The 23683-nt window shown below is 40.7% G+C and overlaps 1 protein-coding gene across 4 annotated transcripts; it reads right to left on the bottom strand.

Moving 5' to 3' along the window:
- Positions 1 to 16: 16 nt before the first annotated feature.
- On the bottom strand, positions 17 to 23083 carry OGT (O-linked N-acetylglucosamine (GlcNAc) transferase). 4 transcript variants are annotated; one of them, XM_021534536.3, is made up of 22 exons: positions 22901 to 23083; positions 19107 to 19257; positions 17690 to 17933; positions 16105 to 16173; positions 12990 to 13106; positions 11593 to 11672; positions 10201 to 10396; positions 9823 to 9963; positions 9549 to 9649; positions 9209 to 9362; positions 9003 to 9104; positions 8584 to 8763; positions 7683 to 7841; positions 6970 to 7059; positions 6069 to 6194; positions 5477 to 5647; positions 5242 to 5358; positions 4995 to 5162; positions 2868 to 3020; positions 1935 to 2187; positions 1621 to 1744; positions 17 to 1068 (listed from the first exon to the last, which is right to left on the bottom strand). In XM_021534536.3, the coding sequence occupies exons 1-22, from the start codon at positions 22935 to 22937 to the stop codon at positions 894 to 896; spliced, it is 3108 nt and encodes a 1035-aa protein (XP_021390211.1). In that variant the 5' UTR covers positions 22938 to 23083; the 3' UTR covers positions 17 to 893. The 4 variants fall into 4 exon arrangements, with proteins under 4 accessions (XP_021390211.1, XP_021390210.1, XP_085426844.1 ...); XM_021534535.3 differs by having other exon boundaries at positions 19107 to 19287; XM_085570719.1 differs by lacking the exons at positions 17 to 1068; positions 1621 to 1744; positions 1935 to 2187 and adding an exon at positions 3175 to 3296 and having other exon boundaries at positions 2881 to 3020; positions 19107 to 19287.
- Between the last annotated feature and the right edge of the window lie 600 nt (positions 23084 to 23683).

Raw genomic sequence — 23683 nt, forward strand, 5'->3', positions numbered from 1 at the left:
TGACACACCGGTCAAATCAGTCAAACTGGCAAACCAAAGCTTTTATTTTTTTTTTTTTAAGTCTTCGCTACAGTACCTAGGACTGCACCCCTATACATAATTAACAATCATTCCTGAAAGATGTGTATTTGGCACCAGTTTGTGTTCACCTCAAACACTTGTGGGAAGGATTAATTTCAAATCAATTTTGGTTTTTTAACAGAATAGGAGCTGCCATCATGAAGCCAATTAGCTGAGTTATTGGAGAAGCTTAGAAAACAAAACAAAAAAAAAAAACAAACGTTCTTATCTTAACCAACACATTACAGAGAGAGCTCCAAAACAGAGGTCAAACATTAAAAGGCTGATATAGGCTCAAGTGGTTTATAAAACCTATAAAAAAAGACTACACCAGCACATACACCCTTTCAGTCCACGTGGTTTAGAAATTAACACAGGGAGCAACTCGCTAGCTGGAAATCTTGTCATGGGAGAACCACATATATACCAACAGGAGTACCCAAAATCAAAGGTAAAACGCTCCAATTCCCAATCCACATAAAAGGAGAGAGGTTTGAAGGAAGATTAAATCAATCCATGATATCATAAACTGGTTGGGCAGTTCAAACTTCCCCCAGCAATCACTTTGTCACTCATACACACAGGCTCACGTGTACACGGCTCAATCCCACTCAAATTCCTCATGGAATAAAAGGATCCCAGGCTCTATTGAGTCTTTCCCTATCATGCAAGAAATAAGTCTGGCTGTGCTTTAATCACCATCGTGTATTACTTCAGCCACAGAGTACCAGGCAGATTAAGTAGAAATGCACAGTTTTTAGCTCATCATCTCTGCACAAGTGTTGGAGAGGCTCAGCTCCTGGAGAGTTCCTGTGGGCACAGCCAGTCTCTCTTCATGCAGACTCGCTGGCCTCCACGGGTTTGATCATGTGGTCCGGTTTGTTGCCCGCAGCACAGTGATCCCACATCTGGAGGTACAGCCGCTCCAGATCCATCGTGTACTGCTTCGTGTTGAACAAAGGGCTGGATATTCTCTGCTTCCAGACTTTGCCACGGATTTTTTTCAGGCTACAAAAGAGAGTTAAAGCAGTCACGAGATGTTTAAAATACCACATCACACTGTTTACCTTTAAAACCTCCTGTTTTCAGCTAACCCAGAACTGCCTGTATAACTGTTTCAAAAACACCTGCTCCCCCACCTCCACCAAATTCCTGTTCTAGCTCCTCTCATTTCTGATACAGACCAGAACAACTTCAAATCAGAAGAGCTGCAACATTAACTTGCTGCATTATCTGTAGTGCAGTAACACTTCACAGCATTATTTTAATTTGAAGTGACAAACTGCTCAATCTTCCATTTAAAAAGAACAAAATGTGAACTGTATTGCACTTTTGCACATAGTTTCTTCAGAATTGTTAACTTAACTGGGAGTGCCGTTTAGTTACCACAAAAGCAGAAGCCGATTCAACTGCAACACAAGACACCTCTAGAAGAGGATTGCCCAGCTATTTTACATATAAAGTATCTGCAGAATTAGAACTACTTATGCCTCAGCATTGTGCCCAGATACAGTACTCTACATTCTTGATGTTCCCACATTAGAGTCCAAGTTTGCTTACTATTCCAGGTCAGTTCCCAGTTTCACAGCAATATCCTCATACTCCTGTCTGCTTTTTGCAATGAGCTCAAGACAACCCAGGCAAGTGAGCTGTGAGGCAGCAACTCGTGAGGCAAGAGTCTCACCTGAAGAAAATAAAAGGCAAATCAAAACCAACAAAAACAACCAGGAATTAGTTTATCAAGTACCTTATCACACACTAGGAGTTACTTTCCTTCTGCCTCTACAAAAGGCACAATTTGATGTGTTTGCTGTTACTAAAAAATTACTAACATTCCAACCCAAGTGTTCAGTGTAGGTTCCCCACTGCACTACCTGGCATAGTGACCATTGGAGTCCCAGCCCAGAGCACATCCATGCCAGTTGTGTGCCCATTGCAAAGGGGAGTGTCCAGACAAACATCAGCCAACTGTCCTCTCCTCACATGCTCTTCTTTGGGGGCAACAGGTGAAAAGATGATTCGGTTTTGGGCAAGACCCAAGTTTTGTGCGTACTGCTGGATATTGGGCTCTCCTACAGCTGGGAAACGTAGCAGCCACAGCACACTGTTGGGAACTCTTTTTAAGATCTGTAACAAAAATGAAAATACAGGAAGTTCAGAGAGGAACATTTAGTTTTCTAAACAATAAATTGCCACATACTGAAATGAAGTGGAAGGCATCATCATTCAGAAGTTTGAGGTATACAGCAGAAACTAAAGATCATCATTATGAACAAGATCACTGGGATTGCATTTCTGATTCCACTGAAAGAGACAGCAACTCTGAGCAACAGTGTACAAAACAGTTCCTTAAGAGAGTAAATATTGAAATTTATAATCTCATTTATGTATAGGCCCAAACTATGGAATATAAAAAAAAAATTAGCCCCTAGTAGCTCTCAGCAGTAAGCTAGAACCTGATAAAAATGCTCTCCACTCAGATTTATCAATGTACCAACTGCCAAGGCCAGTTATAAATCAACTGGAGAGACTAAGGAAATCCAAAATTATTTCACAATGGAGACCCAGCATACTTAAGCCGTCCCAAACAAATTTTCACTGGCTAGATACACAGATATAATTTGAAATACATCTAAAACCCTCTATATGCTACTAACACTAAGCCCTGCAACATGAGCACTGTAAGGATTCAAATGGCTCAAGGTCAATGTTTTCCACAGAGAAGTTAACTTGCATGAATTTCTGCTAACCTGAACAGCTTTGCCGGAAGTCTGACCTTAGATTTCCTACTGGATAGAGATACTTACATTAGCCCACATCTGCAAGGTGGAAGGATCAATCTTATAGAGCTGATTGAAGTTACAGTACACAACAGCATCCTCTGGTAAGCCATACTGAGAACGGGTAGTAACAATTATAGTCCGTGGAACTTCTTCACCAGTTGCTGCTTTGTTGTTTATCTAAAAGAAAAAGAAAAAAAAGCTATTGAAACACTGAAATTGCTGGAAACAAGACTATGCGCTGTAGAATTGTCCTGAGACACACTTGTTAGCATAACAAATTACTGTAAGCATATCTTTGGTTTTATGATACAAAACAAAATTGTCTACTTACCCACAGCAAGAATTTAACTGGTATGTGTACACGCTTGTGGATGCCACAATGTTGCAACCACCAAGGCAAAAAACACTGGGCATTTTCATGCCCTTCCTATATCTCCCCGAAATTCCAAGTAACTGGAATAATTGGAAAGAAGAATCATATAAAGAGGCATTACACATGGAATCCTATCCTCCTTAAGGTCACGTTATTTCCTTGAGACCAAAAATTAAATTAAAACTGAAAGACAGAATAAAAAGGTATTTAGAAAGCAAAGGTGAGGTCTGGTTTGTTTGGATTTTTGTGGTTTATTTTTGTGTGGGTTTTTTGTGGTTGTTTTTTTTTTTTTTAAGATAGAACACAGTAAGGACAGAACAGATAATCAATAGATGCAGACTCATATGTAACCGATAAGACTGTAAGACCAGTTGACAAGGAAAATAATGAAAATACTGAAAATTAGAAGTTAATAGCAAACTTTTTAAAAAATGAGAAATTACAGCCTTCACAAAGAATTGGAATATGTTAATAAAAAGCAGCAGAGGATGAAGTTGGAATAATCAAGTTACCATGCAAGAGTCTTGAGGATTAGTAAAATGGAAGCAGGATTTTAGATTTTTTTAATGACATGCAATGACGAGATCAAAACCAGATACACAGAGAGGGCAACACAGCTACTTAGAGCCTTTTTCATTATATATATATGTATTTTTACATACATATGTATTTAAAATTCAGACAGTGGCATTGCAGCCAGCCACCGATGACACACGTGATGTGAACGACAATCACTCACTGTCACTGACTGTTAGAAGATGCACAACAGCTCAACAGAAGCTGGTAAATATGCTACTTATTCAGGCCACTGAGACCCCAAAAACACAATGCTCAGTTCTTGTTGATCTATGCCCAAAAGTAACTGACCTCAGCACAAAGAAGTGCTATATTAATGTCACTGGAAGACAGAAATCCAGTTTTAGAAGTGCACAGAGACAGAGCTGAGTGTTTCATCCGAGTGGTGGAGTGTTAAGACAAGAATTCTTTATGATTCTCAGATGACAATTTCAGAAAAAATTGCTAACAGCCCTACTGACCAAACTAAGACAAACTATTACCAACTCAAAGAAAAGTCTCAGTTGTGGAGAAAAGAACTCACAGCAAGGTATGAGATTACTAACAGAGCAGTGGTAACAAAAGGTATCAAAATGATGTAAAAGAGGTTCCCGAGGGACTGTAAACTGAATAAAATTCACAAGATAACAAGTTATGCTAATGTTAGAATATGGCATTTCTAAAAGGGAAATACTGTTCTGCAGTGGAAGAAGAGTTAAACAACACCAGTAATTGTCACTAAAATCCCATGAACTGTTAAACAATGAGAGATGGTAATATAGTGCAAAATTCTGAAAGATATAAGAAGATTAATTAATTTTGTTGAAATGCAGTGGAATAATCTTGCCTCTATTCTATTACTCAGCAATTTTTTTTCTAACAGAAAAACACAACTGATACTGAGTAACAGGTCACAAATCTTGGCAGGCTGCAGGCAATAAGGAAATCTTGCCTTCAAATTCAGAACAAGCAAATATCTTCTTTATGCAATAAGAAAGAATTTCTTTGGACTTTAGATACCTCTAGATACAATTCCTCTATCTCTGGGGGGGAAGATCATCTTCCAGTACATCTGTGGCTTATAATGAGCTTCCTTCAGTATGAAAACTAAAGGAATCAACGTGACAGAAAACACATTTGCTTGGAGGTTCTTCTTCATTGTTATGTTCAATCATACATATAGAACATAAACACGAAGAGAACAGTATCCTGAAGTGCCTCACCTGAGTAGTTGCTAATCCATTACTGATGTTGAAGCCATTGATAGTAATCTGAATTTGCCCACGATTTATCATCTCAATCACAGCCTCTGCAATGGTGTTCATAGGGATCACTGGCATGCTGAGGGCGGCATTGCCATCGGCGTTGTCACAACTGTCAGGACACTTCATCTGAGATAAATCACACAAGGATCAGAGGGAGTACTACCTGCAGTGCCCAGAACTGTACACAGCCAAGAGTAGCTCTCACCTTAACAATCTTGACATCAGGAAGGCTGTCAAGGAATGCCTTCAAGTCAATGCCATTCAAAACAATCCTGTTATCATAAATATGACCATTGGACTTGAAATCAATGACTGCCTTTTTCTGTAAAAAAAAAAGATTTCAAGAGGTTACAAGATCCCTTACAATACTATACCAATTGCCACTTCATAAAGACACCTATGGAAAACACCTACTTTTCCTGCCCTATCTTCCAACGTACCTTCAGATGGGGGAACATGTTGGCGTGGTCTCCAATAAAGAAAGTGTTTGGCATGTAAGCTAATTTCTCTGAATACTGCTCAGCCACCTCAACTGGTGAAGTTTCTTTATCTGTGATGATATAATCCATGAACAATGCCCCACTAGTTCCAGGATACCCTAGCCACATCGCCTAAAAAACAAACAAGCAAGGCTTTGGTTCCATGTGCATTGCAAAAATAAAGGCAGTTAAAAATTAATGACTTTTAAGTTACATTTGCCACATATAGGTTCAAGTTCCTTTTTCTGCTTTACCAACTGAAGATCAACCCCTAACTCCAAACTTTCCATACCAAGACAGTGAACAGTTCAAATGCTCTAAAACTGATCTCTCAAGCAGATTTTCCCCACAATGTGTAACTTGAAGCCAGAACACCAGCCACCAGTGATTACAGTTTCTCTCACCTGAGACAATTCCTGTAGCCTAGAATGATTCTGATTAAGGCTCGCTCATTCCCTTTCCATAGGCATTTTAGAAAATCCTTAGTCAAAAAATCCCCCCAGAAAACTCTGACGTTGATTCTGGCTTACTAAGAGCCCTGTAACTTAGTTACCTGAATAGGTGCTGGTCTCAGGGCAAACAATTCATTTCGGGCTCCTTTGGTGTAGCCGTTCATATTGATGAGAATGTGAATCCCGTCCTGATGGATGCGGTCTGCTGCCTTTCCATTACATGGTATCTAAGAATAAATAAATAAATAGATTAACACATGTTCTTTTTGTTTGCAGTCTTCCAGCAATAAATGCAGTTAGTCATCAGTGTAACAATGGTCAGATGCCAACTGCATAATTTAATTTAAGTGAGACTTAAATCTTGTTATTCCTGGTTTTACAGAAGTGTAAATCCTCAATGCAGCAGTAAAGCTGAGCAGCAGTAAAACAAAAGCTAAAGGCTAGAAACTGAGATTATACAAACCAGAACACCCTCCATCACACCCACTCCTCTAAGGTGGAGTAATTAATTAGTAATTTAAAATTAGTAATTAAAGCTCACATAGGGCAAGTGGCACATTTACAAACTAAGGTAGTACAGAAGATCAAAATCAAGATCAATAATAAGCCCATTAACTACTCTACAAGGTTTTGCCTTGACTGCTGTGTATACTGAAATCCTGGTCAGTTTTCACACTGAACCTAAGGCAAGCTTAAACCAATTTGTAGTTGTGACATCTTGACTTCTCCACAGCATTTAAATATTACTTCTCTTGAGACCTAATGTGAGAGTTATTAAATATTGATAATGTTACTTTTTAATAATCAGAGGTCACAAGATAACCATCACATCCCCAGATAGGGCATAACGCCAATACATCTACAAATTTCAAATTCTCAAGACTAACATTAGCCTAATTCAAGAAATAATTTCAACTAAGAATTTCAAACTAGAGATTAATCTCTTTCTTTATTTAGAAGAATTTAGGTTTGTTAAAAGGTCAATGCATGAAACAAGCTCACCTGAGATAAGTCAATGAAATGATTTGCTTCAGCCATTACTTTTACACGGAAGTTTGTCCCATCATCAGGACTCAGGGCATAACAGAATACCTAAAATATGATGCACCAAAAATTGAGTATCTTTGACAACTTGTCCATAAAATAACTGTGCTATATTGTGATACTAAATCACATCTAGTTTCACACAAATCATATTTATTTACATGGCATTTACCAGTTGAGGAAGAAGTCAAGAAAGAGGCACTGGGCCATTTTTTGACACATTTGAACAAGGCCTAGTTCTGGTGCCAGAGTATGGCACTGCATCCTGCACAGACATATATATCCAATGTTCTCATCAGTGCAAGGCAAAGTACCTTAACAGACAGATCTGCATAAGAATTAGATCTCTAAGAATGCCTTCAAGTCACCTCTGACTTTGTAATTAGTGAGAATCATAACTATGAATCAGGTTGAATAGACAAGCTAAGCCTCAGGGAAGCTTTTTAACAGTGACTGGTTCTCCCACGTAGGAAACCAGAAGTGTATCTGAAAACATAACTTCATATTGGTAAAAGAGGATGATTTGGGCTGAAGAACTCTTGAACCCATAAAAAAACAAACCCAAGAAGCAAAAACTTGCTCTTTCCTCATTTAATTACTTGCACTAAGGGAAAAACAACTACCACTTATAGGCATATTTAAAGCCTTAAGGATGCCATATTTATTTTTACCTCGAATTTGTCTGGGTTATGCATGCCTGGAATTGACTGCATTAGGTGTGAGGTTGGATGGTTTCCAAAATCAGAGCTCACATAGCCAATACGAAGTCGACCTTCACTGGCCTTCAAATCCTTGGGATGCTCATATGGTGGCTTGTGAAGAACATTAATCTGCCAAGAAAACACTCAAGTGTCTACAATCTCAGGAACTAAAATCTAAACAACGGGACAAAACCTGCCTAGGAGTTTGCAGAATTAACCTTATTCCACATTCAACCAAGCAGTCATGGACATCTGCTGCTCCAAACCTGTATTCTAAGTATTCCACTGGAGCCAAGTGCAGTGCCCACACACTGTGTCACAAGGTGTGATGTCTCTGCTCTCAGACAAATACAGACATCACTACCACATTTCTGCTTATTTTAACAGTTTCAGTAGTCCATCCTGACTCTTAAATATCCTGATACCACACCATAACCCTCAGAAGTTCTCAAACCACAAGCCACTGGTAACCAGAACAGCTTTGCTGCAAGGCACCTCAGCATTTGTTCTGTTCTTTGCTCTCCATCTTGCCCAGGCATCAGCTTGTAACCACTATCTCTGACAGGATTATCAGGCTACTCAAGATAAGTCACTTTGACAAAGTGTTTCTTCCACTAGTTAACTGGACCCTCCCACCAGCTGACAGCACATTTTCAACCTGCACAAGTTCACAAAGCACTCACAAGCACTCAAAACTCACAAGCATTAACAGCTATGAACATTACATCCCACCTCTTCACATGTCAATGACTCAGAAAGCTTACAAAGGATAATACTGACAAATCTGACTATTAGGTTTTGAGTAGGAACAGGCAAAGCCTCAAAGAACTTCAATCAACAATCAACAATTGGCCTGTATAGAACTTCCTACCTTGTCCAAACAGAGATTTCCATGTCTCTCAGCAATAGCCTTCCTAAAACTGTGAGAAAGGGGATACAGCATGCTATGATGTGGGTGTACAGAAGGCAGTCTGTTTTTCTCCAGCTGATCAGCTACAATGCTAACCAGCTTCTTCATTCTTTCATCATAGTCTGTCCAGTCACAGACAATCTATAAAAAAGAAAAAACATCAAGATTAGGACAACAGCTTCCTTTGGCCTGTATCAGTAATATCAGAGGTTGAGATTAATATTTCTTTCAAAAATGGAAGTGAGAACTTCTGTAATTACTGTTGACGACTGTATAATCTTATCTCCTGATTTAAGACTGAAGTCTAACTCTTTAATTTAAATTAATAATCTCCTGCAGAGGTATCCTAAGAATCACAAACAAAGCCTCATCTTCCTCACCTGCAAACAGTGGGCCAAGTTGCAATAGGCATCTGGGAAATCAGGTTTCAGTTTCAGAGCAGTACGGTAAGAGGCAATGGCTTCTGGTATATTCCCTGAATCCTGTGAAAATACAGAAATGAGTCAGCAGGTAAAAATATCCTCAGGGTAACTACTCACAGTGCCCTACCACACTCTTCTAAGAGTGAATCATTGACATGTGCTACCTTGTGAATAGAGGCCAGGTTGCTGTGGGCATCAGCAAAAGCTGGGTTTATCTGAATGGCACGGGTGTAGCACTGCAGAGCTCCTTGAACATCCTGCATCTCCTTCAAAGTGTTTCCCATATTAGAATAAGCATCTGCAAATGTGGGACTGATTCTGAAAAATAAAGATAATATGTCATGAACAAGAAAAGCTCCTCCTCCAATGAGAAAACATGCTCATACCCAGACTATTCCATTTGAAGAGCAACTATGGAAATTACAACACATGACTAAGCCACCTTCTGCACAAATCTAGGCACCTTCCCATTAGAAAAGGCTGGGACTCTGAGTATCCATTTACCTAATAGCCTCTTTGTAATGCATCAGAGCTTCCTGTAACTTTCCCTGCTGTTGCAGAACACTTGCTAAGTTTGAATGCGCTGCAGCAAACTCTGGAAACACCTGGAAGAAAAAGAAGTTGACTCTGTCTCAAACGTCACAAGCATACCACGGCAAAAATTGCATTTATTATTCTATTTTCTTACTTTTTTTTTAGAGAGAGGGGAAAAAAACCTCTGTCCTATTACCCATTCCCAACCTGAAGCAGCCACCTCTCCCCTCACACTCAACTGTACCTCAAGAGCCTTTCGATAAAGACGGACAGCTTCTTCAATATTGCCCTGCTCCCGCTTGATGTTTGCCAGATTGTTGAGCGAGTCTGCATGAGTGGGACACAGTCTAAGGGCTGTGTTGTAGCATTCTTCTGCTTCTACCACCTTCAAAAAAAGGGGCACTGTTAATATTGTAACATTTATTGTAAAAACACTGTTTATGAGAAGTCATTATACAATCACTTTTAAAAAGTCAAGATGAGAGATTTCCTGGATTATTCTTCCTTTTAAGTGACATTAACATCCATCTTAACAACTTGCTCAACAACTCAACAACTTGGTGACAGCTGGTGTCTATTAAAAAAACATTCACTGTAATTTTAAGAAAGAAGTGCTCCTTACACTGCCTTTCTCCTTCAAGGCATTGGCCAAGTTGCAGTAGGCATCAGGGAAGTGGGGCTGGAGCTCAATGGCCCTCCTGTAGGTGTCTATGGCCAGGTCTATCAGGCCCTGCTCATAGTACACACAGGCAAGGTTGCCATGCACAACTGCATGATTTGGGCTCAAACTCAAGGCTCGCAGGTAAGCTGCCACAGCTCTGTAACAAAATAAGGGGGGGGGGGGGGGAAAAGAAGGTAAACAATCATCCAGAGAGCAGGAATTATTTACCTGTACAGTGTATAGTGAACAACATTAAGTCTTCTGGAAAACAAGGAAAGCTTTCAGCTACTTTTTTTAAACTCTTGTTATTACTAGGAGAAAACCCCTTTTTTTTCCTTACCCCATTTTTTGCCCATTATTCAATTTTAACAAGATAAACAGTATCACATTACATCTTTATTTTCTCCACTAACCTACCATTAGTTGCTTAGGCTTAAATAATCAAATCACTTTGCTCAAAAGTGAAATCTTTAATCATGTGCTCCTATAGCACTATATAAATGGCTGATGAATTCAAATCCAATTTCTATAAAAACCATTATGTACATAAAGCAAATCTTTAAAAGGTGATGCAAAATCTGAAATTATGGAAAAACATTATTATGTTTGGTCCACTAGTTCATGGTCAAATCAGACATCACTGCATCATTTAGACTGTGTGCAGTGCAGATAATTAACCTGTTCCCTGCAAGCTTTTATTAAATTTGGGGCCACAAACCACAGCTATCAGAAATTAAAAACCTATTAACAGATGCAATATGCTACATTGCATATAAACACAGCCTGGATCTTTTCCCAGAAACAGAAGATTCACGTATCAGATTAGAGGTCTCAGAACAGGTTAGTTCAACAACACACGAACACAATTGCAACCCAAGGCAATAACATGAGGCAGACATGTCAGAAATACAGAATATTTAATCAGATATTTAGCTGAATTCCAGCATTCCAGTTTGTCTCACACTAAAGGGAAATTTCAGAAGGGACACACTTGCAAATTATGTTATGAATCACATAATCAAAAAAGAGAAATTTAGCATTCAGGTCTCTTTTGTGCATCTTATTTTCACTCTCTGTAGCCTTAATTTCAAATCTCCTTTCATAAGAAACTCTCAGTTTTGACAATGCATTAAGTACAAGAAAGCAAGAAGAAAGAACACATATCACTGGAATTATTTATTTTTATTCAAACAGACCAGTAGCCTGGTCTGTCTACACTTCAAAAGACATTTGCTTGCTAAGCTTAGAGTCGAAGTCTTTGCTACCCCTGCCCATAGACAATTTACAGAAGGAACATAATCTGTATCTTGATATCTGACAAGCTACAGAGAGCAACAGTATTGATCTGCTTACCTGTCAAATATCCTTGCCTCCTTCAGAACATTTCCCAGATTGATATAAGCATCCAAAAAATTTGGATCAAGTGTTACAGCCTGAAAATATTTTTGAAGTAAAAGTTTTCAGCATTAAACACATTTTTGTGAAACTTAGCTGTTTGCTGCTTTTTAAAAATTTTATAAACATAACCTGTAAGCTTTTAAATCTTTATCAATAACCCAGTAAAGAAGGAAAACACACAAATCACAGAGCTAAGTTATTTATATGTAGAAATGACAGCACTTACTACTTTCAAATTTATTTGTTTGCTTGAGTTGAAACTACTGCACAATAAAGTGTTAAGCACTTATTTCACATTAGACTGATTATACATAACACTCCTGTCTACTGATGCTATTCTATCTCTAGCTTGTTTTTAGAGAAGAAACCATAAAAAACCTTATCTGCATCCTTTATCTACTGCAAAATAAGACAGAATTTTAATGCTTTATCAGTGCAGGAAAACAGGCTGCTCACAATAACAAGGAAACAGCAAACACATCATGTGTGCCAGGAAAACTGAGTAGCCATTTAACTAAGACATCTTTGCTCCCTTCAAAACTAATAAAATGCAAAAAATCACTTAAAACTGATGCAGTTACAGAAACTGCAGTACAAAGCTTGAGTATTTGACAAGCCCCACTCTTACAGTCTCATGAGAACTACTAATTCCAAATTAAAATACTTCAACTGTCACAGACTAGACACAGATCAAAAAAAAAAAAATCTTGAGCAGATACTTTTTTCTGTAGAGTCAAAGTTATGAAGTTAATGAAGAAACTGTTGCCACATCTTAAATTCAGCTTTAGGGCACTCTAGAAACTCCAGAGAGGAGGACAAAATTAATTAAGATACCAATCAGACATTAATTGGAAGGTCTCAGACAACTACTTAATGACACTAATCTAGAGAAATCTGAACAGTAGTGAAAAATAACCCTGGAGAAGAGGAATTAATGTGTCACTTAAAGCTGTTCTTCTCATTTACTCAAAGGACAGTAATACCTGAAACAAAAATCACAACGCAAATAAATTTAAGCACCAAGCTGATGCTTTCTCTCACACACAAAACATGCAAAACATGATAAGCAAATCAGATTTTTTAAAAAAATAGTCTGGGAAAGGGCTGAAGAACAATTTAATTAATTTTCTCATATTTGACATATGTGAAGTTCTATGAGGGTTCTACGTGTCTCTCTCTAGTAGCATAGAGAAAATCTGAAACATCAGCAAGCATAAAAGAACAATTACCATGAGCTGTTAACTAACAGGATCATACAAAGTTCTGCACTACTGAAATATTTATCACCTGCAAGCACACAACTGCATGTAAATATAAATCTAGCAGTGAAGCTGACTCCCTTAGGTAGTTACCTTTTCAAAGTGATGAATTGCAAGCCAAATTTCTCCTTGGGCATTGAAAACACAGCCAAGATTACTCCAAGCCACTGCAAAGTTTGGTTGAGTCTCAATTGCTTTTAAGTAACAGGCCTTGGAATAGTTAAAGAAGAGAGATACAAGGGAAGGGGAATATTTGTAAAAAGAAAAAAATGAGAAAAAAAAATTGTTAGTATGCCTTCTCTAACCAGCCAAAAGTGACCCTGCAGTATAGGCTAGCTTGCGCCAAAACTAATGCGCTGCAAACTGTTGTTGATCCTGCGCCAGCGCAAACCAAAACCCAGGTGCAAGCCCACCATTTTTCAGTTATGCTGGTAACAGATTAACATTCCTTCAGACACCAAATTGCCACAGAAATCATCTTAGAAACAATTCAAGTAGTTCACCAGAACATCTGCTGCCTTTAAGTGCGTAAAAAACAAAAAATACCATGTAAAAACAACTTCACTCTGAAACAAAATTTTCAAATATTCTAATTCAGATAGAAATTACTTAAAAAAAAACAAAAAAGGCAAAAAAAATCCTACTGAAAAAGATAAAAGCCATTCCTCAGCTCAAAATGTGCTTGTCAAATGAGATGGCACACCCCATCCATACCTTGTTTCCTAGTTTCTTCAAATACAATTCAACCTCTCCTGCAGCTTCAAAACCTCAAATGACAGGATTGCATGAAGGTTTAGGTCCCTGTAATGCAAGCGCAAGAAATCGCTGCGCATCCTACCCAGCACGGCGCCACGCTATCGCTGCGAACTGCTTGGCTCTAGTGATTGCCCCAAGGTGCAGTGAACAGCCAACTAGAATCATTAATCTACCAGACAGGCCCATACAAAACTCGCTTGTTAAATTTGATGTCTGCACTCTGTAAATGCGTTACAACCCAATTTTGTCCAAAAGGCTGCAGCCTGGAGCTCGGGCATTTGCCCGATCAGAGATTAATCATCGAGTCAACCGTTCACGGGGGCTTTAATCGCACGCAATGCGCGTTACCGCTGCGCAGCCTTTGCGCTACTGCAGGATCACAGCGCATCATCAGAAGAGCAGAACGCTGCAATCCAAACAAAGAAGAAAAAAGGAAAAAAATGAACAACTGGAAGAGTTAGAAGCTTTTACTATTAACTATCTCCAATTATTTCTTAAAAAAATATTTTAATTTACTTTTACTTTATTTCTTTGAAAGAATTTGTGGCTAATAGTATAAAATATTCTTACATTACTTGCTTGTAATTAAATATTTTAAGCTGTTTCTGAAGCCACAAGACAGAAGATTCAGGCATGGAGGCAAATGGTTTTGCTGTGGCAGTTACAAACCCGTTACCATATTTCTCATCATGTGACTTTTCGGTGCGTTCCTTGCTGGAAGAGGAGGAGGAGGTGTGTGTCTGCCCTAGATCCAGGCCTCGAGCTCCCTTCAGCGAGGCACCTTACGCATGGAATAGGAGGTTTCACCCACCTGAAACCTTCTAAATACAATATCAGTGGTGAAAAACCAAAAACAAGAGAGAAAATAAAACAAGATCATTAGTAAGAGTTCAACAAAGCAATTGCATTTTTCTGGATATGTCTTAACACATGGGAATGAGGATAATCTGTCTGTAATAAGGGAGACATGCAGAAGGGAGAGGGTTAATCGGGCAATTGCATACAGCAGGGACTTTTTTTTTTGGAAGAAAGGCTCTGAAACATCTACAAAGAAATTAAATTTTAGTTCAAACTGCAAGGAATCTGCTGGCTTGATCTTTCAAATGGACTGATAACCAAAGAAACACATTGCAATTTACTCAAGATGTTTTTCCTCGTTTATTAAGTTCTCACAAAACGGAATAACACTTTCAAACTAGGTGTCTCCAGAGCTCTGAAACAAAGAAGTCAGCAACCTAAGGCAGGCGCAGTGTCTTGGCCTATACCAGTCACACTAAAGCTGCAGTGAAGTGCAATTCATGTTAGCTGTCCGCTTGGTGGGCTGACAACCAAGTGTCTCAAAGACTGTTCAATTCCGAATGCTGCTGCACAATGTTTTCAACCTGGATCCGACCAAATCAATCAGGCTACCCTAAGGTGGTACACGCATCCAAGTTGTTAATGAGAAACAAAGCAATATTGAATTTTGAACCTGCAGTCCCCATTACCCCACAAAGATCCCCACCCTCCCCCAATGGTGCTGCAGCCAAACAGACAGCTACGCTGTTCATACACTCCACTTCTGAGCATGCGCGTGGGGCTTGGAGCGACAGCCGTGGAGCCCAGAGAGGTTCTGGCTTCTCCACACTCCTCACCCCTGCAGCGCGGACGCGTAAGGTGGCTTGTAACAAGACAATTTCTTTCTGCAATCCAAATTTTAACGTGCCAAGAATTTTAAACTCATCTTGGTGTTCAAATTCTCAGTTTAGGAAACGCACGACTGCTAGAAGCCACCTTTCCACTACAGCAAGTTTTCTTTTGATCAGTTCATTTACCAAACAAACCAGCTTTGTCCTTCCGATTTTTTATTTTGGGGGAGGGGAGAGGGAAGACGAAGAAAAGATATTGGGGGATGGGGGTGGGGAGTGGTATGTGTCACATACTGCAGCTATTATTTACTAGCCTTTCTTCCACTATCAAGGGAAGGGAAAAGTTAAAAGAATAAAAATCTTTAAGACAATATTACAAGGTAACAGTTGGATAAGTTTCTTCTCCACTTACAAGCCGCAAAGGACTTTAGAAGAGCAGCCTTTTCAATAGCACCTGCATCGTACAGGGATCTCGAGCTAACCACAGGCTCTCTGCTTGGCACCAGCAGGCAAGCCTCAGATCTGAAGGATTGTTACTTATTTCCAGATGAAAGCATGATGGAGCCCCTGCCCAATACTTCAGAATAGTATCAGATAGTCTAGTTCAGCAGCAAGGCTTGGTAACTTTCCATTTCTTGACTTAAAGCAACTTTTTAAACATGGACATGCCATATCTTGCCCTGCAACTACTCTGGGGTGTTTCACTGCCTTCAGTTTTCAGAAGTTTCTTGGACTGTCTGTTGATCAACGCAGATTTGAAGACTTGGTGCAAAGTTCAAGTTTTCAAAACACTGATGTTTACATGTATTCTACCCAACACCTACCTTGGCTTCTTCCAAGCGACCCAGGGCTTTGAGCAGGTTCCCCAGGTCACTACGAACACAGTACAAGTCCTGAAAAATCAAAATCACACCATCACCTTCAGATTCCCCACAAGTCTTCACAGAGAAATTTGCAAGGAACAACCCAGTCCTCTAAAGCTTAATTTAGATTCTTAAAAACATCACAAATGTAAATTATTTTTCTTGTAAATTATTTTTCTGAGCAAATTTAGTACTGTAAAAGCACAACTGTAAAGAATTAAAAAGAAGTAGTACTTCATACAATTCCTACTACACAGAAATAAAAAACTGAAAACAAATGCCCCACCCCACCCACTTAAGTCCTTTTGCCAGATGTAAGCATTTCAAGCTCCCCCTTTTTTTTTTTCCAAGCCACAACGCCAAACCTGTACTCTTAAGGTATACCGTTGCCATTATGGCTTTTAAATAGATATAAAGTGATTTTGTTGCCTCTATCCCTAAAGAAGTTTTCCTTCCTGTTTTGCCCACTAATCCATCCAACAGCTTTACTACGTGTTCTTGTTGTTTCATTTGTTTGAAATAAAAGAAAAATCTGCAACAGCATTATCCAGCAGTAAAGACCCGAGAGAATGTAGACATTTTGTCAACACTAATGAAAGGATTTACTAACCTAAACAAAACTCAACTCCTGCAAAAAAATCTCATCATCTCACGTTATTCTAACCAGTGCATCTACTAGTCACATTATTTGCCATATTAAGTTAGACAAGTTCACACTGGCTTAAGAACACAGTGAAATAAGGGTCTGAGTTCTTGCTCGACTGGGTTTGCTTTTGCTTTTCCTACAGAAAAAGGATTTATGTACATGGGACCAATGCTGCACTTGAAGTACTTTTTATCAAAATGTTTGACCAAAGAGCAAGCAAATAACTTTATCACACTGACAAACACTATACAAATGTAATGAGCATGATGCAAAATAAACAGAGGACTGTAGTCTGTTTACTAAAAATGTCAATTTGAAACAGTTACAACCAAAAACCCATACACCAGATCAATTAATCTTACAGGAGTCACTTATAGACAGTCAGTTTCAGCCTGTAAAACCCGAACTCATGCTCCTGTAAACCAGTCCACAATGGAAATCTAATTCAGTCTACAGCAGAAATCTTACCAAGGCAACACTCATTGCCATCAAATTTCTGACTTCATTATAAAGTAATAACTGGTGATTTTCCAAGATCTGTCATTGAAGTCTAAGCATCAATTCCCTCACTGCACTACTACCTTAAAGCACATAAAGCTAAATATGGGGCCATTCATTGAAGCTTCTGCCTTCAGAAAAGTAAAACCAAACCTTGCTTATCTTTTATCTAAAAAGTTAAGTATTTTACATATAGAGAAAAACAACCAACAAGTAGCCCCTACTGCAATACACAACTTGTGACAAAAGCCTCTCGAAGAGCCTTCAAAATAGTATTAACTGCTTAAGTTTATGGTATACAAGTTGGAAGGGTTATCAATTACTCGTTCTTTGAAAGCTGCTACTTTTGTGTCCTAAGGCAGTAATAAAGAATGTACTTTTATAAAATAAAGCATTACTTACAGGATTGTACTGAAGGGCAGATACATATGCCTGTACTGCTCCTTCCATATCACCTGCAGCTACGAGTGCAGCAGCCAAATTAATATATCCATCAATGAAATCTGGTTTGAGGCGCAGTGCATGTCTGTAATGTTCAATTGCTTCCTGCAGCTGTCCACGCTCCTTGTACACATTGCCTAGATTTGAATAGGCTTCGGCCAACAGTGGATTCTGTTTGATTGCCAAAGTGCTGAAGTGAGCAGACCTGAAGAAAATAGATCAGTTAGCAAATAAGAAACCACAACCCAAAAACAAACAAAAAAAAAACCCCAAACAAACCCACCTTCGACATTCAGTGTTTGTTTATCTAGTTACTCTAGTGAACATTCATGCCTAGGTGAGCCAAACATACAGGCAACAAATCTGGACTTACAGAGCTGTCCTGTATTTTTATGCTCCCACTTTAAACTCTGATCGCCCTGGTTCTCATTTTAGGTTGTACTGAACAAAGACAGCTCTCATTTACAGTGAGAAGGGTTCAAGTTGCCTAACCAAACCTGAGCTCAAATACACTTGGAAAAAACACTACAGAAATCCCTCTTCCAACATCTGTAAGCAATGTTCCACTTGATATTCTTTTTGAGAAGCAGGACATGACTTACATGTAAAATTCTGCTGTACCCTCACTCATTCTATTTTCCAATATCTGAACTATGACGACTTCAATCAGAAGGCTATGTAAAACAAATCTAAGTCAAAATTTCTCACTTCCTTCACCAGCAAACATGAATTTACAGCTAGAACAAGTGAAATTCAAAATGCTGGAGGCACAGAGAGCAACATCAGGAACACACAAGCAGAAAGAACATAGAAACAACTTTCAGATCACAAAATTCCTTTAACTAAACATGTTGTGCAGGAAAAGTTTTACAACCTAAAGGAAAAAAAACCCAAACCACAAACCCTTCTGTGGATATTCTCAGTTCAGTCAGATAGAAAAAGAGAAAGATTTCTGCCAGGCTAAGCCTGTGAAAAAGTCCAGGAGGAATGTAAACAATCTATTATCTTGTTTGTTTATAGATATGTTCTACCATACTGACCTAAGTCCAGTGTACCAATCAGGTGAAATGTTTTTACTTTAAGACCAATGGAATTAATGTTCTCAATAAAAGAGAACGCTCTTATAACGCTCCTATGAACACTCATTCTGCCTCCTGAAATCGTGCGAGTCATTTTGCCCGTCCCTGGCTCATCACCGTCACCCTTAGACTGTAGGTGGAATGAACATTACTTGTAAATCCTGCCAGCACACACCAATGTGGCTGATGTTCCAATGTTAATATGCACAATATTAAAATAGCACAACGGTAATGGCAAGGCCTCCTGTCTGTTGTAAAGCTGACAAGTCCAAGCAAAATTCCAGAGGGAAGAAGCCTACCTGTCCAGTCGGCGACACTGGAAGTGAATGGACGACAGTAACAAAAGCACACCAGTGTTATCAGGCTCCTGTCTCCAGAGCTGCATGCAGTGCCTCTCTGCTGCTTCAAAGTCTCCTGCCTGATACTCACGATGAGCCAACTCCGCTAACCCTTGGAAGGAAAGCATACGTTTCGTTGGTTCTGGAGAATCACCAAAACATTTAAAGGGGGAAAACAAAAAGTTAGATGATGGGAACAAAACAAAAACAAAACAAAACAATGAAAAAAAAAAACAAAACAAAACAAATGTACACAAGTAATGGATAAAAATGCTTGAAATTATATGAAACACTACAGCAGGTGACAGTTGGGACTCTAAGATCTTATCTGAACCAGTCCTTGACTTCATCAGATATTAATAGCAAAAATGCAGACTGTAACAACTGTGAATATTTGCAAGTCAATAATTTTCCATTATTCTGAAAGACTCCTATCATGATATGATATTTTGGTTTCTAACAATGGAAGTGCTGCTAACAGAACAATGACTCTCCTCACTCCTCCCCACAACTGAAAATCTTAATCTTTGCTATGTTAAAAAATGTTCTAACAGTTTAATAGGGAAATGAAGGACAGGAGACAAAGACTTTAATAAAGGACTTGAACAAAAGAAAATTTTGCTGTGTAAGTAGTGAAAGTTCTTAAAAAAAAAAGGCAAAAAAAGCACAATGGGTAACATTCACTGAATCCTGCATACTTCCTCTGAGGAGTCAAAATTCCTTCACAGAAAAAAAAATGGTCTTGGAACAACAATATCTGATGAGAGACAAACACACACTTCAATGATTATGCAACTAGCCTACAGGAGGAACCATTAAACAGAGAGGGTAGAAAGGAGTTACTGCTCCTGGAGGCTTAGCTGGAACAGGAGTGACAAAACAGTTTTAGTATTTAATACCCAACTGCAGAGAACAAAATACTTAAATGAAATGCCACCTGTTTTAGACAAAGCAACCAGAAGTGAGAGAAGTAAGTAAAATTTCTTACAAAGTAATAAGCAAGTGCAACTTGGAAAACCCACAACCATTCATCATAGAAAGAAGTGTTGGCCTTCAAATTCTGCCTTTATATCAACAACTCTTACTATTAAAATGTTTGATTACTCCAAGTATCTCTCATTTTTCCTCCTGCACTCTGCAGCCCCTTAATTCCATTCATTAAACACTTTCCACCTCATCCTACAGTTTTAAAATTTGGACTCTAAATGAAACAGATAAACCTTTCCTAATACAAGAAAGCACCTCAATACCTGAACCTACATTTTTGTAGCAAGGTAGTACAAAAGTTCATGATTTTGTGAGAACTTTAAAGATGGCAAAAATAATCATAATCATATAATTTATATAATCATAAAGATAAATACAGATTTACTACCTAGCATTTATTTTATGAAATTGGGATTGATGTAATTTATTTAAATTACTTTCAAATTTGGGGGTTTAGCACCAGTAGGTTTCAGTATAAGACTCCAAGTCCTGTATGATATAAGTACAGTATTTTTTCCAGATAGTGTATTGTCTCTGCCACAGTAAATTTGAACTACCACTGCCAGTCTCTTTTTAGATAACTGACAAATTAGTAACCAAGTATCTTGATCCAGATTAGATTCCTGTTTTTCAAACCCTGAGTAAGAGCAACGTGGACTTCAGGATGTGGTTAAACATACTGGCAAAGGTAAAAAGGTACAACCTTTATTCAGTATGAGAATATTGAACTGTGGCTGAAAACCACACTGCTTATAAATGGTGCTGACAGTAATACTGGAGCACCAGCAAACTGTTCCTCACTTGGTCCCTGTGCTGTTAGCAGGTTTTGCCCTTCTGGCAGTCAGCGCCAACTTCCGCTGATGGCACAGAGAAACCAGATAGAGGAATAGCGTGTCTCATGAACTCAATTTCTTCTTCAAATACATTTCAATCGTTTTAGTAAATTTCAAAGAAAAAAAAAAAAAAACAAAAAAACAAACAAACAAAAAAAAAAACACCCCAAAAAGCACCCCAAAGCTTAACACCCCAGAAGTTTTCACTTCAAGACTTATGACTGCAGGGAAAGAAGCTTTCAGTCATAATATCAATGCTACATTTTGCCTACTTAAAGCAAGAAGTCAAACTGCAGGTGCAACTGCCAGATCAAGAGAGCAGGCAGTGGAGATTTAACACCTGAAAATGAGAACTAACAAAACCAACAAACGAAGAAACACTTGACACTTTCTTTAATTTATCAAGAGCCTCTGTTTACAAAACAAGCCAAAACCTTTGTCTCCAGAGATAGGGCAACCTCAGTGTAAAACTGCCAGTCATCTACCTCCAAGCAGTTATTTTATAATCGATTGTGAAGTACACTGAAAAGCAGAAGTGGACAGCCACATCACGAAGCCCAGAACAAATGAAACTTTTAATACAAAGTTGGCTGGAAGTTATGGAGTGCAAAATATCCATAAAAGAGCTCATGAAAGGATGCTCACTGAATCAATTAGTAAAGAAAATAACTGCAGTGAGAAGTCACAGCCAGGAAAATCCCTTTTCGTGTCTTGCATAAATTAATTTCTGTACCTTGGCTAATTTGTGCTGCATGCTTTGACTGTGACCTTGGAAAAGTCTAGTACAGTGCTGTGACAATGACCTTCCCTGAGGGTTCTGGACGATACAAGCAAACAAAAAGCTGCACAGAACCACCAGAAAGGCACCCAAGGCCATTTTCCCCCCACAAATACCATCCTAAGCACTTGCAATCAAGCTCAACCTTGCCTTCAGACACCATCTAGTTCCAGACAGAAGCAGTGGTTCCCTCCAGCTGGGAGGTGCTGGATAGCACAGGACTCCCTCCCAGCGTGCACGTGGCTCTTTTTACCCGCAAGGATCCCGGCTACAAGAGGATGCTGCAGCCTCGCTGACCACACACAGTTCTAGCTGAGAAAGTACGAAACACCGTACTGCAGCACTTCTCCGTATCACTACCGCTTCTCTTTAGATCCCTATCTCCTGCACCGCTGTCCCGTCTCTTTCTCCAAAAATCCTCCTTTTCCTTTTGCTTTTCCCAAGCATCATTTCAGCTCTTCCCACCCCCCTGATTACAGAAACCCTCAAAATCTGGGGGATAAAGCTGCGCTGTCCTTTCACCCTTTCAGTAAGCCAACACTTCTTTCTCTTGCTGTACAAAGGAAGTCAGATTTCTCCTCCATTCCTCAAGTTCTGGATCTGCGAACTAAATTTAGGGCAGGATCTTTCCTTGATACAAAACGCAATTTTACTGTTCAGAAAAGCGCTTTAGCGTTCGTCTATGCCACAGAATCATGGAACGTTTTGGGTTGGAATGGACCTTAAAGATAATCTCGTTCTAATGCCACCGCCACGGGCAGGGACACCTTCCATTCGACCAGGCTGCTGAAAAAAAAGTCCTGCCTAAGTGCAGCGAGCGATTCTGGGCAAACCAACGCACACTTTGGGTCAGGCTTTTACCCTACTTCGCCCTCTAACGCAGTCACCTGATAGTCTGGTAAATATAGCAGCGAGCCCGCCGCACTCACACCTCCCCGGCAGCGGCCCGGGGCTGCCCACGGGCAGCGCCCACCGGAGCGCGCCCGGGACCCGGCACGCACAGACCCCACGGGCGGCGGGCACCGCGCCGGCCGCGTCCGGAAACCTCCGCTGGGCGCCGGCCCGGCCGGCGGGGAGCGGCCCCGGGGCCGAGGGCACGGCCGGGCCCCCGCCGTCCCCGGCCAGCCCGTCCTCGGCAGCGCCGCAGCGCACGGTACCTGTGCTGTCCGCCACGTTCCCCACGGAGGTCGCCATCGGGACAGGAGACGGGGAAGCTGTGGCGGCGACGGCAGAAGGTGCGCTCGGGCCGGGCCGGGCCGAGCTGCCCGCGGTCGCGGCGCGCTGAGGCGGCGCTCCCGAAATGGCGGCGGCGGCGGTACCGAATGGCCGCGGCCGGAACTATCCCCGCGGAAAAGAGTCCGGGCGGCGCCGGGCAGCGCTGCCACACGGCGGGCGGAGGGACCTGCTGCAATCGGCACGGGTCGAGATAAAGTTATCCTTCCGCGCGCAGCGCTGCGCCAACGGCGGCGGCACTGCGCATGCGCCGCCGCCTCCCGGCACTCCCGCACGTGGCCCCGCGGAACCGGCGGGACAGCGGGGCTCGGCCGGCGGGGCTGGGACAGCGGGGCTGGGACAGCGGGGCTGGGACCGCGGCGGCGGGACGGCGGGGATCGGCCGGCGGGGCTGGGACAGCGGGGCTGGGACAGCGGGGCTGGGACAGCGGGGATCGGCCGGCGGGACGGCGGGGCTGGGACAGCGGGGCTGGGACAGCGGGGATCGGCCGGCGGGACGGCGGGGCTGGGACAGCGGGGATCGGCCGGCGGGGCTGGGACGGCGGGGCTCGGCCGGCGGGGATCGGCCGGCGGGGCTCACCGCGGCATCAGCTCAGACACAGTGCAGCTCCGTCACACGGACAGCAGAGCTCAATAACCGGGACACCGGAGCTCACCGTGTACCCGCACAGAGAAATGGCAGCCAAGGCGTCCGTGTCCCCATTCCTG

Source organism: Lonchura striata, chromosome 4A (genome assembly GCF_050655825.1).
Source record: "Lonchura striata isolate lonStrDom1 chromosome 4A, ASM5065582v1, whole genome shotgun sequence".
Classification (NCBI taxonomy): domain Eukaryota; kingdom Metazoa; phylum Chordata; class Aves; order Passeriformes; family Estrildidae; genus Lonchura; species Lonchura striata.

Excerpts from the sequence above, each read along its gene's own strand:
- OGT (XM_021534535.3), bottom strand. The coding sequence starts at position 22,937 with ATGGCGACCTCCGTGGGGAACGTGGCGGACAGCACAG. Across the intron at positions 7,842-8,583 it reads GAAATCTCTGTTTGGACAAG|ATTAATGTTCTTCACAAGCC; the intron begins GTAGGAAGTTCT and ends TTTTCTTGGCAG. Across the intron at positions 5,648-6,068 it reads TGAGACCAGCACCTATTCAG|GCGATGTGGCTAGGGTATCC; the intron begins GTAACTAAGTTA and ends TTTGTTTTTTAG.